Source organism: Arvicanthis niloticus, chromosome 4 (genome assembly GCF_011762505.2).
Source record: "Arvicanthis niloticus isolate mArvNil1 chromosome 4, mArvNil1.pat.X, whole genome shotgun sequence".
Lineage (NCBI taxonomy): Eukaryota > Metazoa > Chordata > Mammalia > Rodentia > Muridae > Arvicanthis > Arvicanthis niloticus.
This window is the reverse complement of record NC_047661.1, coordinates 36520441-36533043: the sequence shown is the minus strand read 5'-3', so window position 1 is coordinate 36533043 and position 12603 is coordinate 36520441. Positions and strand designations below refer to the sequence as shown.

General features: G+C 42.2%; 1 protein-coding gene across 1 annotated transcript in view; it reads left to right on the top strand.

Annotated features, from left to right (window-relative positions):
- Cog6 (component of oligomeric golgi complex 6) overlaps window positions 1-12603 on the top strand; it is a 37691-nt gene that overhangs the window by 11678 nt on the left and 13410 nt on the right. The window contains exons 9-13 of the mRNA XM_034500658.2: window positions 2534-2662; window positions 2738-2829; window positions 4687-4751; window positions 7551-7642; window positions 9870-9987. Of these exons, the coding sequence (XP_034356549.1) occupies window positions 2534-2662; window positions 2738-2829; window positions 4687-4751; window positions 7551-7642; window positions 9870-9987 (496 nt within the window). The remainder of the gene's footprint in view (window positions 1-2533; window positions 2663-2737; window positions 2830-4686; window positions 4752-7550; window positions 7643-9869; window positions 9988-12603) is intronic.

Here is a 12603-nt window from a genome sequence, read left to right as displayed (position 1 = left end):
GAAGCATAGACTTACTCTGCAAAGCACAGACCACCAAAATAGTGATGGAACCTGGAAGCTTGTAAGAAATGCTTGGAGGTTAAGCAGGAAAGTAGGTTTCAGACACCATTCATTAGGCTACAGTGAGTGCTAAGAAAGGAAAAATAAAATTGCCTTTTCTGAAGTAATCATTGCTCAGTGCCAGTTTCCCCTGTATGTTGTTTCCTATTACAGCAGTAATGTGTGAATTTCATCTAAGTAAAGTTTCCTGTTACCAGCAGGTGGCAGCAGGTACCAGTAGGGACTTCATCTAAGCATCGTGTAGCCCTCTCAAGTGAATAAATATCACACACAGGAAAATGTCAATTGAAGTCCTTGAGGAAGTTACCTGCCTTGTGTTTCTTAGTAGTTGTAACTATATGCTAATGTACTATATTAATTAACCACTGTGCCAATCGCTACTTTTTCCATTGTCAACTCAACCTGGGGCCACCTGTAAAGAGAGCCCCGAAGAGGAATTATCCACCCCATGCTGGCTGTGGGTCTACCAGTGTGAGGTAGCATTGTCCTGACTATTAATTGAGATGGCAGGCCACCTGGATGTGGTGGCACCAAATAGACTGGGTGTGAACTGGGTAAGAGGGAAGAAGGCTTGCTGAGCAGAAGCAGCGAATGAGGCAGCAGTAGGTGCTTCTTCCCGCTCAACTGTGTGTGGTGTGACCTGCTTCCAGCTCCTGTCTTGACTTCCCAGAAGTGATAGACTGTGAGCTAAGATCAAGTCCTTTCTCCCCAGAGTTCCTGTGGGTCAGGGTGTTTTTATCACAGCAACAGAAACGGAACCAGAGCAGCTCTGCACACGTACTGCTTTTAAAGCCGAGTATAAATGGACATTTTAAAAACAAATCGCTAACCCTTTTCTTTGAGTAAACTGAAGAGTATAAGTTACCTTAGGATGTAGATCTTGCACAAAACAGATGCTTTATTTTGTTTTATGGATTTGTGTTGCATTCCAAAAAGAAGATTATACAATATTCTTTTCTTTGGATTTGTTTTTGGAGCAGAGGTTTAGAATATTTTTATATTTTGAACAGTCAGTCTTATAAAAGCTATATTTGAAAGTTTGGCCTTTGTTGAGAAAGTCCTATTTAGTTTTTATTTGTCTCTGAAAAAGATGTTCCATGTCTAGAGATGGTTGAAGGATCTTTGTGCTTCATGCTGCTTTTTCCTAAATTATATTTATCCTGCAGGAGGATTGACCTTACTGTTAAGTGAGACTTCATGTTCTTGAACAAGTTAAGTCCCAGTGTTCACCAGGCCCGATACACATGCTCCTTCTGAGCACTGAGTGGTTTCAGTGTGTGATGGAAGAACAAAGTGTCGGCTCTAATTTGTCTTAAAATATAGAAGCAGATGTAAGACACTGTGCAGCACAGCAAAGCTTTGTCTGACCCCTGCACTTCCCTCCCTCTGCTACAATGTACCTGCAGAGATTTCAACACCAGAGTGAATAGCAGTCCTCAGGAGAGGTCTGTGTTCTGACTCCCACTGTCTGTCATTTCACTCTCTTCCCTCTCAGTTAGGAATAATGCGAACAGTAAGAGCATCCAGCACCGCTCTGACGTTGTTGGAGTTTTCATTATAGCTATAAATAATTTAGAAAGCAGTGCAGCCTAAGAAAGTAATTCTTCTGGACATCTTGAGGAAAGTTTGGTAAATTTTGTTTACTAGTTATTGAATTTATTCTTAATATTTAGGCTGATAGAATACTGTTTAGGGATTTAAAAATTAGTGGTATGGAATTTGCTGACTTTACATTATTAAAATTTTTTAAACTTTTTGCTGTGTATGGAATATAAAAAGGGCATAAAGAATGGCAGATATATTAGGATACAATAACAGATTCCACCTATCCCCACACACTTATCCCAGATCATCCTGCACTCTGGTTCATAGCTTTCCTTCTCTGTCAGTTCAGTTCCTTTACCACAGAACAATTTCCCCCATCTTCATCAATGATGAGTAACTTCTAATATAAAAGATACTTGCTGTGCATACACAGCCAGTTAATAAATGTATTGAACAACTAATATGTCTTATTTGAGTCAAAATAGGCTTTTAAAAATCAGCAATTTTGGATCTATTTTGGATGCTAAGTGATAGTAACAGAAGGAGAATATGAAGAAAGGTCTTGGTATTTGGGCTGCAGAATTCTAACTAGCTTCTGAAAACTAGGTATGTGTGGCTTTCTGTAATCTCTGGAGCATCATGTTTAGCCACTATGGAACCCAGCCAGCTGTTCCTATTGCCGCCACCGCCGCTACCACTGCTGCTGTTGCTCTTGGTCCAAAGCATTTTTTTTCTTTGAAGGAGCAAAATTTGTACCTTCCAACTGAATTTTCAACATGTTAAAATGACTCATAACTTTCAGTTGCAAGATAGAACTTTTTGAGGAAGGTGTGCCTAATAAAGCTTCCCTATCTTGCATGTCTTAGATACTGACTGAAGTGTCTGTTATGGGAAAATAGGTACTTCTCACATCATGTGTTTCTTCTAGGTATACCTTAGATGAATTTGGAACGGCCAGACGAAGCACTGTTGTTCGTGGGTTTATTGATGCTCTTACAAGAGGAGGGCCAGGAGGTACACCCAGACCCATTGAGATGCACTCCCATGACCCGCTGAGGTAGCGTGATTGACACTAGTAGAGGACTTGACCCTTTTCCCTGTGGCGTCTTTACTAACAGGTGGTTTTCTATAGGTATGTGGGAGACATGCTGGCATGGCTCCATCAAGCTACTGCCTCTGAGAAGGAACATCTGGAAGCTCTCTTAAAGCATGTAACTGCACAGGGTGAGTGCTAACTCCTAATAGAGAAAATGCACATGGCTTCTGTGTTTCTGTTGCTGTCTTCACAGAGATAAACACTTCATACTTAGATACCACATGAACATCCTGCTATCCTTAGAGAGACCCCCACCCCCATTTTACTTAATAGCGTTCTATGCTTCTGTTTATTGCTTGGCCATTCAGGTTTAGGGTCTGCCTGTTTTCCAGTGCCCTGCTGCCTTCTAAGATGTAGCTGGAGTGCCGGGCACCTTTGACTCAGACCCCGAGCATCAGGCTCAGAGGCAAAGATGCGGTGAAAGGCTGAATGTTGCTCATGGCAGAGAAGGCATGGGAGCAGGAGTGGGAGGTGGTTGGTCATAGTGGCCCACAGTTAAGAAGCAGAGCGATGATGATGGTGTTGCTCCATCATGGTCATCCACAGTCAGAAGCAGAGAGATGAGCCAGTGTTCCATCATAGTGGTCCACAGTCAGAAGCAGGGAGATGAGCCAGTGCTCCATGATACTGGTCCACAGTCAGAAGCAAAGAGATGAGCCAGTGCTCCATGATAATGGTCCACAGTCAGAAGCAGAGAGATGAGCTGGTGTGCATTGGGCATCCTTGTTTCTTTCCCATTTGAATCAGTTTGGGCCCGATTCACACTTAGACTGAGTCTTCTGCCTCACTTAAACCACACTGGAAATGCCCTCACAGATACACCAAAATATCTATGTCTTGAGCAATTCTAAAATCCAGTCAAGTCGATGAGAACAACCATTGCAAGAGATTTATTTTAGAGCCTGGGGGGTTAGTATTTAAGTTAAGGGTGTTCTGATTTTTATAGAAAGTAGAGAAATACTATTCCTGCTACTATCTGACTGGGTGGCATAGTGTGGCCATACATTACTGTGTCACAGACTCAGCTCTTCAGTACTGAGATTTGATGCAGCATATGTCTTAGATTGGTACAAAGTTTGCAAATGGTCTTACATGGTCTATGTATTCCAGACTGGCTTCAAACTATCACTCCTGCCTTATCCTTCTCAGTGCTGGGATTATAGGCATGAACCATCATACCAGCTGGAGTTTGTTACTATCCTTATTAAAGAATATATTTCTTTTAAAAGAATATATTTTTAAAGAATATAAAATAATATATTTCCAGACTGAGCACAGTGGCACATGCCTTTAATCCCAGCACTCAGGAAGCAGAAGCTAGTAAATTTCTGTGAGTTTGAGGCTAGTCTGATCTACACATAGTGAGCTCTAGGCCAGCCAGGGCTACATAGTTAGGCCAAGCCCCCTCCACAAAGAAAAAAAGAAAGAAAGAAGGGGTGTGCCTCCCCAAAGGCGTCTTTAGGGAAGTTCATATGAGAGACAGTGTATAGAAGCTTTGAAGATAAGTTAGAGTTGGGTGAAATTCTGAGTCTCCCTCTGAAAATGAAAGTGTTTGCCTGTCCGCCTCACCTTTTTAAGTGTATCCTGCTTGGTAATAGTTAGTATGAGCAGTGTCAGCTTTTCCTTGGTTTACAGTCTGTTCTCAGCCTTCTGCTCTCTCTCAGAGCGGGGCTTTCTCAGAGCTATCGACTGCACCTTCGAGACCTCCTCCAGCTCACAGGTCGTGCTTGGGGGCTTCACAAAAATGGCTCCTTTTGTTAACCATCAGTCACATGAGTTGTCAGCATTTGTAGACACATGCTAGTTACAAATACCATTAGACGTGGATCAAAAATTACAACTCATAATGTCCCAAAGAACCTAGCCTAACAAAGTGTTGCTGTTGATTTTAAATGCCATTCATGCCATTACTCATGAGTATTTCTTAAAACTTATAGAGTCAGGTATAACTTTGAAAATCATAATCATGTTGTACTTAATTTTAGGTGTTAAAGAAAATATCCAAGAAGTTGTTGGGCATATCACTGAGGGTGTGTGTCGGCCTCTAAAGGTAAGGGTTCTGTCTTCATTGTGTTTTCAGGGATCTGACCGAAGTATTGGCTTGTTCTTAGAAGCTCAGAGAAATCAATGAGTGATGTTGTTTTGCGTGCTAATATATAACAGTTAATCTAAATACGAACATATTTATCTGTTGCTGTTGCTGCTAAAGTACTTGCCATGCCAGGGCAGGATTTGGAGTCAGCAGGTCCAGACCTCATTTCAGCCTTGTCCCAGTACAAGTCTGCTGTGCTGCAGGCCACTCACGTGTGGCTGTCTCAGGGCTCCTTGTGAACTCTGCTGTGCTGCAGGCCACTCACGTGTGGCTGTCTCAAGGCTCCTGGTGAAGCCATGAGGCTTCAGTGAGGCAGATGTAGCACATGGGTCCCACTTACATCACAGTCTCTCTGAGGGAAGTCAAGAGAGGAACCCAAGCAGGAACCTGGAGGCAGGAGTTGATGCAGAGGCCGTGGAGGGGTGCTGCTCTCTGGCTTGCTCAGTCTACTGTTATACATTTCAGGACTACTTGCCCATGGATGTCACAAGCCCATTGTATTTCATTGTATGTAGGGTGTTGTCTTGTCAGCATCACTTATAAAGCAGACTTTATAGAGGCATCAGAATTTAGTCTGCCTGCCTCAAGTCCAGGAGTTACAGCCCTTCCTTCTCATAAGTGTCTCATTTCTTCTAATACAGTCCTTAATGTGCCCTGTGTTCCTGACTTCCATAAATTACGCATTCTGTGAAAACAGATGTACACACAGAGAAAAGAGGCCTGGGAAGTGGAGCTTTGTGGCACATGGCTTGGAATAGAGATTGCATGCTGCCCAGATAGATGCTAGCTCCCCAGTAGGTTAGAACACAGAGGCTTGTCAGTATCCCCTTCCTCCCCGCTGTTTTCATCGCTGCCTCCCTTCTCCCTCTTCTCCTCTTCTCCCCCCCCCCCCCCCGCTTTCCTTTTTTCTCCTCTCTCTCCCTCTTCCCCTCTCTCCCTTCATGTTCTTCCCTCTCCCCGCACCCTTGCTCTGGCACTAACAGGACACACTCTCCCATGCTGTCATGCTCTGCTACTGTCAGATTGTCTGCAGCTCTTGTGCCCTTTAAGCATCTGCCTGAGGTTCTGTGTCCCTTTTATAAGGACCAGGATTCACTGAATACTTGGATGTCAGAACTGTACGGTGAGCTTCCTGTGTGTCTTCTGCCACCGCTCTATTCCAACCTCAGCCATTGCTGCCGCTGGCACAGTCTCAGTCTCCAGTTTATTTTTTTCTTATAACAAAAATTATGTATTTTCTAAGACTTTTGGTTTTGCTGAATGGCTGGTATCTTCTGTGTCCTCTGTGAGAAAGGGCATTTCCTTGTGTGCTGTTTGTCACTCCACTGTTCGAGCTGTCTCTGCTGACTCCAGGTGTTGCTTCCCCTTGAGCTCTAGGCTGCAGGCAGTGTGCTTTTGTCACTTCTGTCTCCTCCTTCCCTCTGCTCCTTCTCACTTTGCCCTTCCACTGTTCCCAGTTCTTTCTAAAGGGAATAGGAATGCCAGTTTTCTTGTTGTCTCTAAGTTCTATAAGACATGCAGGATAACTGAGCTGCTGTTAGACATTCATCTGCCCAGGAAAACCTGTCTACAGTTAGTGTCCCTGTGGTTTAATCATGTTATGTGTTTAAACATATCATTACTAATGATGCATGTAATTCTAACCCTGGGGTCTTCTGACCAGGTGTCTAGTCAGCAAGTGAGGTCCAGCTTCAGTGAGAGGCCTTGTTTCAGAAGACAAAGTTGAAAGTAATAAAGGAAGACACCCTGTGTAGATTGCTGGCCTTACACAGGCCTGCAAGCGTATCTACACCCGCGTGGATATGTGTGCACATACATGTACCAAGAATGTGTTCATTTAGAAATTGATTTTTAAGGGTAAATGTGGTTTTTTTTCTTGTTGCCTAATGCCAAAGAGGAGTCACTTTCATAAGCATGCAAATGTGAAGATAAATTAATGTCTGTAACTAAAGAGTTCTTTGTAAAATGGTTCACATACAATATCTATATCCTGAAACTAAAGAACAGAACAACCTCAACTTACTGAGGGCTTACTGAACATCTGCTGTGTGCCCTGCTGCACCAGATGCTGCAGATTGAAGGATACAGGAAACACTGTCTGGTTTTAGATAGCAGGGAGATAATTGTGTGAGTAGCCGTGTAAGAACAGACAGAATAGCTAGTATGAGCATCATGGGGAATGGCCTAAGGGAGGGAGCAGTGAGTGGCAGGGTTAGTCAGACGATTCCTGGGAAGAGCAAGTTCAGTTTCAGCCAGAGCTGGCTTTGTCCCAGCAGCTTTACAGCTGGACAGATATGTTGGTGTTCATGTATGGTTTCCTAGTCTCTGCTAACAGGAACAACCAGTGTCATACAGGCAGAATATTCTCTCATTCTCTCTCTCTCTCTCTCTCTCTCTCTCTCTCTCTCTCTCTCTCTCTCTCTCTCTGTCTCTCTCTCTCTCTCTCTGCAGCTGCTTTTGCAGTTTAGTCTTAACCAAATCTATGTACACAGTGGTGCTGAACCTCAGAGTGGCCTTGCTATAGTTTTTGCTATTACTTGTGTAAGCCGAATGTCGCAGATACTGAGTCACCTTTAACAGTTTACATTAAACTATCTTATGACTTAATATGCAGAATTTCTTTAGAAAGCATTTTGTGATCACTATAGCAATGAAATTGTATCTTGAGTATTTTTATACTGTGAATATCCCATCATTAATGGAGAAAAGGTATATTTTTAAGAAATGTTCAAGGTTTTCTTCTTCATGTTTTCATAGGTTCGAATTGAACAAGTCATACTTGCTGAACCTGGGGCAGTTTTATTATATAAAATTTCTAACCTCCTCAAGTTTTACCACCATACCATCAGGTAACAATAAGCCGTGAATGTGCTTGTGTCCCCTGAGGTGTTTATCTGTAGTCAGGACACAGTATTGTTCCTACTATGTGTATCACTGAGTGAGACTACACATGCTCGGTGTGCCAGTATGCCTTAGGGGCCATCATTTCTTCTCTCCTTCCTCTTTCATGAATGACCACCCACACACACACACACACACACACACACACACACACACAATGTACATAACAACATAGACCCACAAAGTAAGCCTTTCTGCATCAATAAGTGAGATCCATGTCAGCTAGAGACCCGGCATATCCACAGACCAGGACATAGTGAGTGAGCTGCATCATCTGGGCACCAGTGTCCTCAGTTTGTCATTGGTGTTAGTTTTGCATGCGTGATAGAATAGACATAGCTTTTTCTTCTCTCCAGAAAAGTAAGTTTATAAGATTTGAATGTAAATTGAAATTTTTATATTTTTGTTTATATTAATTAATGCTAGAAATTAATATGGTTCTTTAACTAGCTCTTCCCCAGATAACCACACAAAGACCTTTTGATATTTCAAAGCCTTAGTCCTTAGCTGGGCCGATTCTCAACTAGCTTATCTAAGTTAACCTGAGCACCTAGCCCCATCCACCCACATGGCTAGCTATACATTCCAGGCCTTTAATCATGCCTGTCTCCTCCCGTGTCTTTTTTCCTCCTCATTCTCAGAATTCCTTTCTCCCTCCCAGGAAGTCCCACCTTCCACTCCTGCCCAGGAGAGTGGTGGTCACATTTTTATTAAAGCTAATGAAAGAATGTCTTAGGTAGGTGAGGAAGAATAGAGACACAATTTCATACAGTATACCTCAACATTTGAAACAATGTAACTTATAAAAATATTAAAATTAAAATTTCTCACAGAATACCAGTGAGCAAAATATGCAAACATACTTTTCTCCTTGCAAAAAATAAGAAATCTCGTTGGATGGGTCTAAGAATCATCTTTTTAATTGAAAATTACCAAATATGCTAATGCAATTAATTGTTTCAAAATAGCAGATTTTTTCACAATTAGTCTAAATAAACTGGTCTCTAAGCAGCTGTAAAGAGTTGAGTAACTATAGTTTTTAGGTATGCTGTTGACAGGATGAGCTAGTTTTAATGAAAAGAACTAAGTATTATGCAATCTAATTATCAAGTCGCTAAGAGCTATTAATTGTCTTTCTTAAAATTAAAACCAGAGTTTGCTGTGTAACCAAGATGCATGTGTTGTTGTGCTAGAGGAGAAAGTGTTTGTATGTCACAGATGTCAGTTCTGACTCAGAGCCTTGCTAAAATATGTTATGAAATATTGGGAGCACAGTACATGTTGACTAAACCTTACCCAGAATGCTTGGGTCCAGAAGTGTGGAACAGTTATAAAAATCCTTAGCCAGACCAACATCACTCATCTGGGTATCCAGATCCAGAATCCTAACATGATGTACAGGTCTCCACACTGCAGACTCCCATGCCGTGGATGCTCACATGATGTACAGGTTTCCACACTGCAGACTCCCATGCCGTGGATGCTCACATGATGTACAGGTCTCCACACTGCAGACTCCCATGCCGTGGATGCTCACATGATATACAGGTTTCCACACTGCAGACTCCCATGCCGTGGATGCTCAAGCTTTAGTTTGCTTCTTTTCCTTTTTAACCCACTTACTAAAATAAAAAGAAAACTGACATTTTATATAAACCTAGAATCATTTGTTTTAGTTTATAGAACACATACACACACTCATGTGCCTATTTAAGTCTATTTTTGTTTTTGTTGGAAAGTCATTATTGTAGCCCAGGTCAGTCAATCAGTATCTCCCCTCCCCTCCGCTCCCTCTCCTTCCCTCCATGTCTCTGTGGTGTCTGTGTGTGCCTGGGTGTGACATATGCCCATCCTGCGTGAGGGATGGGGGAGAATGTCGGATGACTGCCTCCATCACTGTCTGCCCCATTCCCTTGTGAACCTGCAGCTTGCCTTTTAGGCTGGTCAGAGGGCTCCTGCAGCCCCTAGTGCTGGGGTGACAGGCACCTGCAGGCACATATGTTTTTATGTGGGTGCTAGGGGTTCAAACTCAGGCCTTCAAGCTTGAGAAGAGGCAGTCTTACATACTGTGCATCTCTCCAGCCTCCAGATTTCGATCTGTTTAAAGCAGTGCTCCATGAGATGAACTTTGTTGGCTTTTTTTTCTAACCTGGAAAGAATATTGTTTGCTTTCAGTGGCATCGTTGGAAATAGTGCAGCTACTCTACTGACAACAATTGAAGAAATGCACTTGCTAAGCAAGAAAATATTCTTCAGTAGCTTGAGTCTCCATGCAAATAAACTGATGGACAAGGTGGGTCCCCTTGGCCTCCCTGGGCTGCGGCTGTGCTGATGGAAACTTACGTGTTTGGACTTAGTGATACTTTTCCTTTTCAAGTTCATGTTGGGGAAGTTTAGTATACCTAAGGTCATAGTTCATCTTCCAGAATTAGCATGACTTCACCCTCATGTGAGAAAAATTGCAAGGTGAGCTCATTACTTTGTTTCTAAAGATTTTCATTTTTAAACATTTTTTTTAAATACAGAATTTTTCAAGTACGTGTGGCTAAGGCAAATGTAGAACTATGCCTGTGTTAGAGTTGATGTGACACAGTGAAGCCTGGAGCTCTGACAAGATGTTTCCAAACAGTTTCAGTTTCATGATGCAATGGTACAGCTTGGTCTTCTGTATCATATACATAAATGTTATGAAAGTGAGCAGAAAACCACCATGTAATATAAGCAAACAGCAGGACCCAAGAGATCGGTATGGGCTCCTGTTTTAAGATGAGCAGAGTTCTGTAACAGGAATAATTATTCTTGGCCAGCTTTCTATCTGGGTTCTGCTGCTAGATGCTTCCTTGGAGGTAACTGTTGTAGCTTCTCTCACATGGTGATCTTTTTACTCTCATGAAAGGCCTTTATTTCTAGTGATACTTTTGCCCTACTGTGTTTTGTCTGGTATTGATGTGACTGTGCTAGCTTTCATTTGAATATTTGCAAAGTATATCTCTCTTTTGCCCTTTTACTTTTGGCTTGTTAGAAGATAGCATACAGTTTGATCATGGTTTTGTAAACAATAAATTCAAAGTTAGTCTTTGCCTTTTGATGACTATGTTTAATCTGTTTATGTTGTGGGAGGTATTAGAAAACAGGAACCGTCCTGGCCTGGCCGCCATGTTCCCGCTCTAAGTTCCCCGCACTAACGGCAGTACGGTTCTGTAGCATTACCGGCGGCTACCTTGGCCCAGCCAGGTGTTCTCATCTCAACAGGCTCTCCACTAGCCCCACACCATGGTTGTCCACCCCTCAGTCAGCCACCCCACCACCCAATGACCAAGTAAATCCAAACTCTAGATCCTTAAAGTTAACCAGTGGAGTTATATATTAACAAATAATACACAAGATGCCCACACAATTAGAATTGTTATCCCTATTATCTAACCTAGATATGAATAACTACCTGAGACTGCTAGAGACACATGGATATCTGCAGCCATCTTGCCTCTCTTTCCTCCCCTCCTCTTCCCTTCTTGCCCTCCTCTCTCTCCTTCTCCCCCAAACTTTTCCGCTCCACATCCCCTTCTACTGCCCTTTTACAAATTTAGGTGGGCAGAAGGTTCACCTGTATACTGACTCACTCCTCCTCTGCAGCCCCTCCCAGGAAAGTGGGATTAGCATCAAAATAGAAGACCCAGGCTATCCACAACACATTTACATTTAGATGGCTTCCTGATACTTAAATTTGTTAGATTGCTCTTTGTTTTCTGTATGTCTTAAGTTTTCATTCCCCTTTCTCTCCATTACTTTAGCACTTTGCTTTCTTCCTTCTATACAGCTCTGTTCTTTCTTATGCTGCTATAGACAGAAATACTAAATTATGTATCCACCAACATAATTTATAATTATAGCTTCATGTAGTTGTCTTTTCATTCACAAAGAGGAAAAGGAAATATAAACAAAAATACTGAAAAATATATTTGTCTTGATAGTTTGAATTTCTCTTGCATTTTTAAAGAATGCCTTTCCCAGAAATAGAATTCTTGGCTACCATTTTACTTCTTCCAGCCATTAAATATGAGTGATCCAATGCATTCTGGTTATTCTATAGCACTACTAACAACGTTGGTTGCTAATCTTAGTGAGTTATAGATGGTTATGAGCCACCATGTGGGTGCTAGGAATTAAATCCAGGTACTGTGGAAAGAGCAGACCATGCTCTTCACCAAGCCATCTCCCCAGCCTCTCTGTTGAGTTATGCTCTGTTTCCATGGAGACCAGTGTAGATTTATGTTGGGATTCAGTCACCTGCTTGGCCAGTCAGATCAGTGTTCATCAGATTTGGGAAGTCATCTGTTCCTTCAAATACTTCCTGCTCCTTCTCCCTTGTTTCTTCTGGACTTGCAGTCTGCTGATGGTGATGGAGTCTCATGGGGCTCTGTTCCTCTTCATCTCATTCCGTTTCTCTCTGCTCCCGGGAACGTGTGCTCTCTCTCAGTGGCCCCTCTCCAGTTCAGTAGCCAGTTCAGTGCCCGCCTCATTTGTTACTGAACATTGCAGTCAAGTTTTCGTTGCAGTTCATTTTTGTTTATCCATGCCTGTGTGTGGCAGCCGTTGTTCTCACTCTTTCCGGTGGTTCTTCAGACACGATTTCTTTAGGCTTTGAGTGTATTAAAGTCTTAAATCACCCCACTGCTTAGCCTCGACTTTCTGTTGGCTTGTGTTGGGTTTTTCTCCTGTCATGAACCATATTTTCTTGTTTGCTCTTGTGTCTCACAGCATTTTCTTGTTAATATTACTTTTGTAAGAGAAAGAAGGTTTTTATAAGTCACTGTCCCAATCCTACTGAATGTCAGTTATTCATTAGCTTTTATGCATGAGAAGCTCTTAAGTTAATCCTAACATTTAAATATTTTCTCTTTGTCTTCCT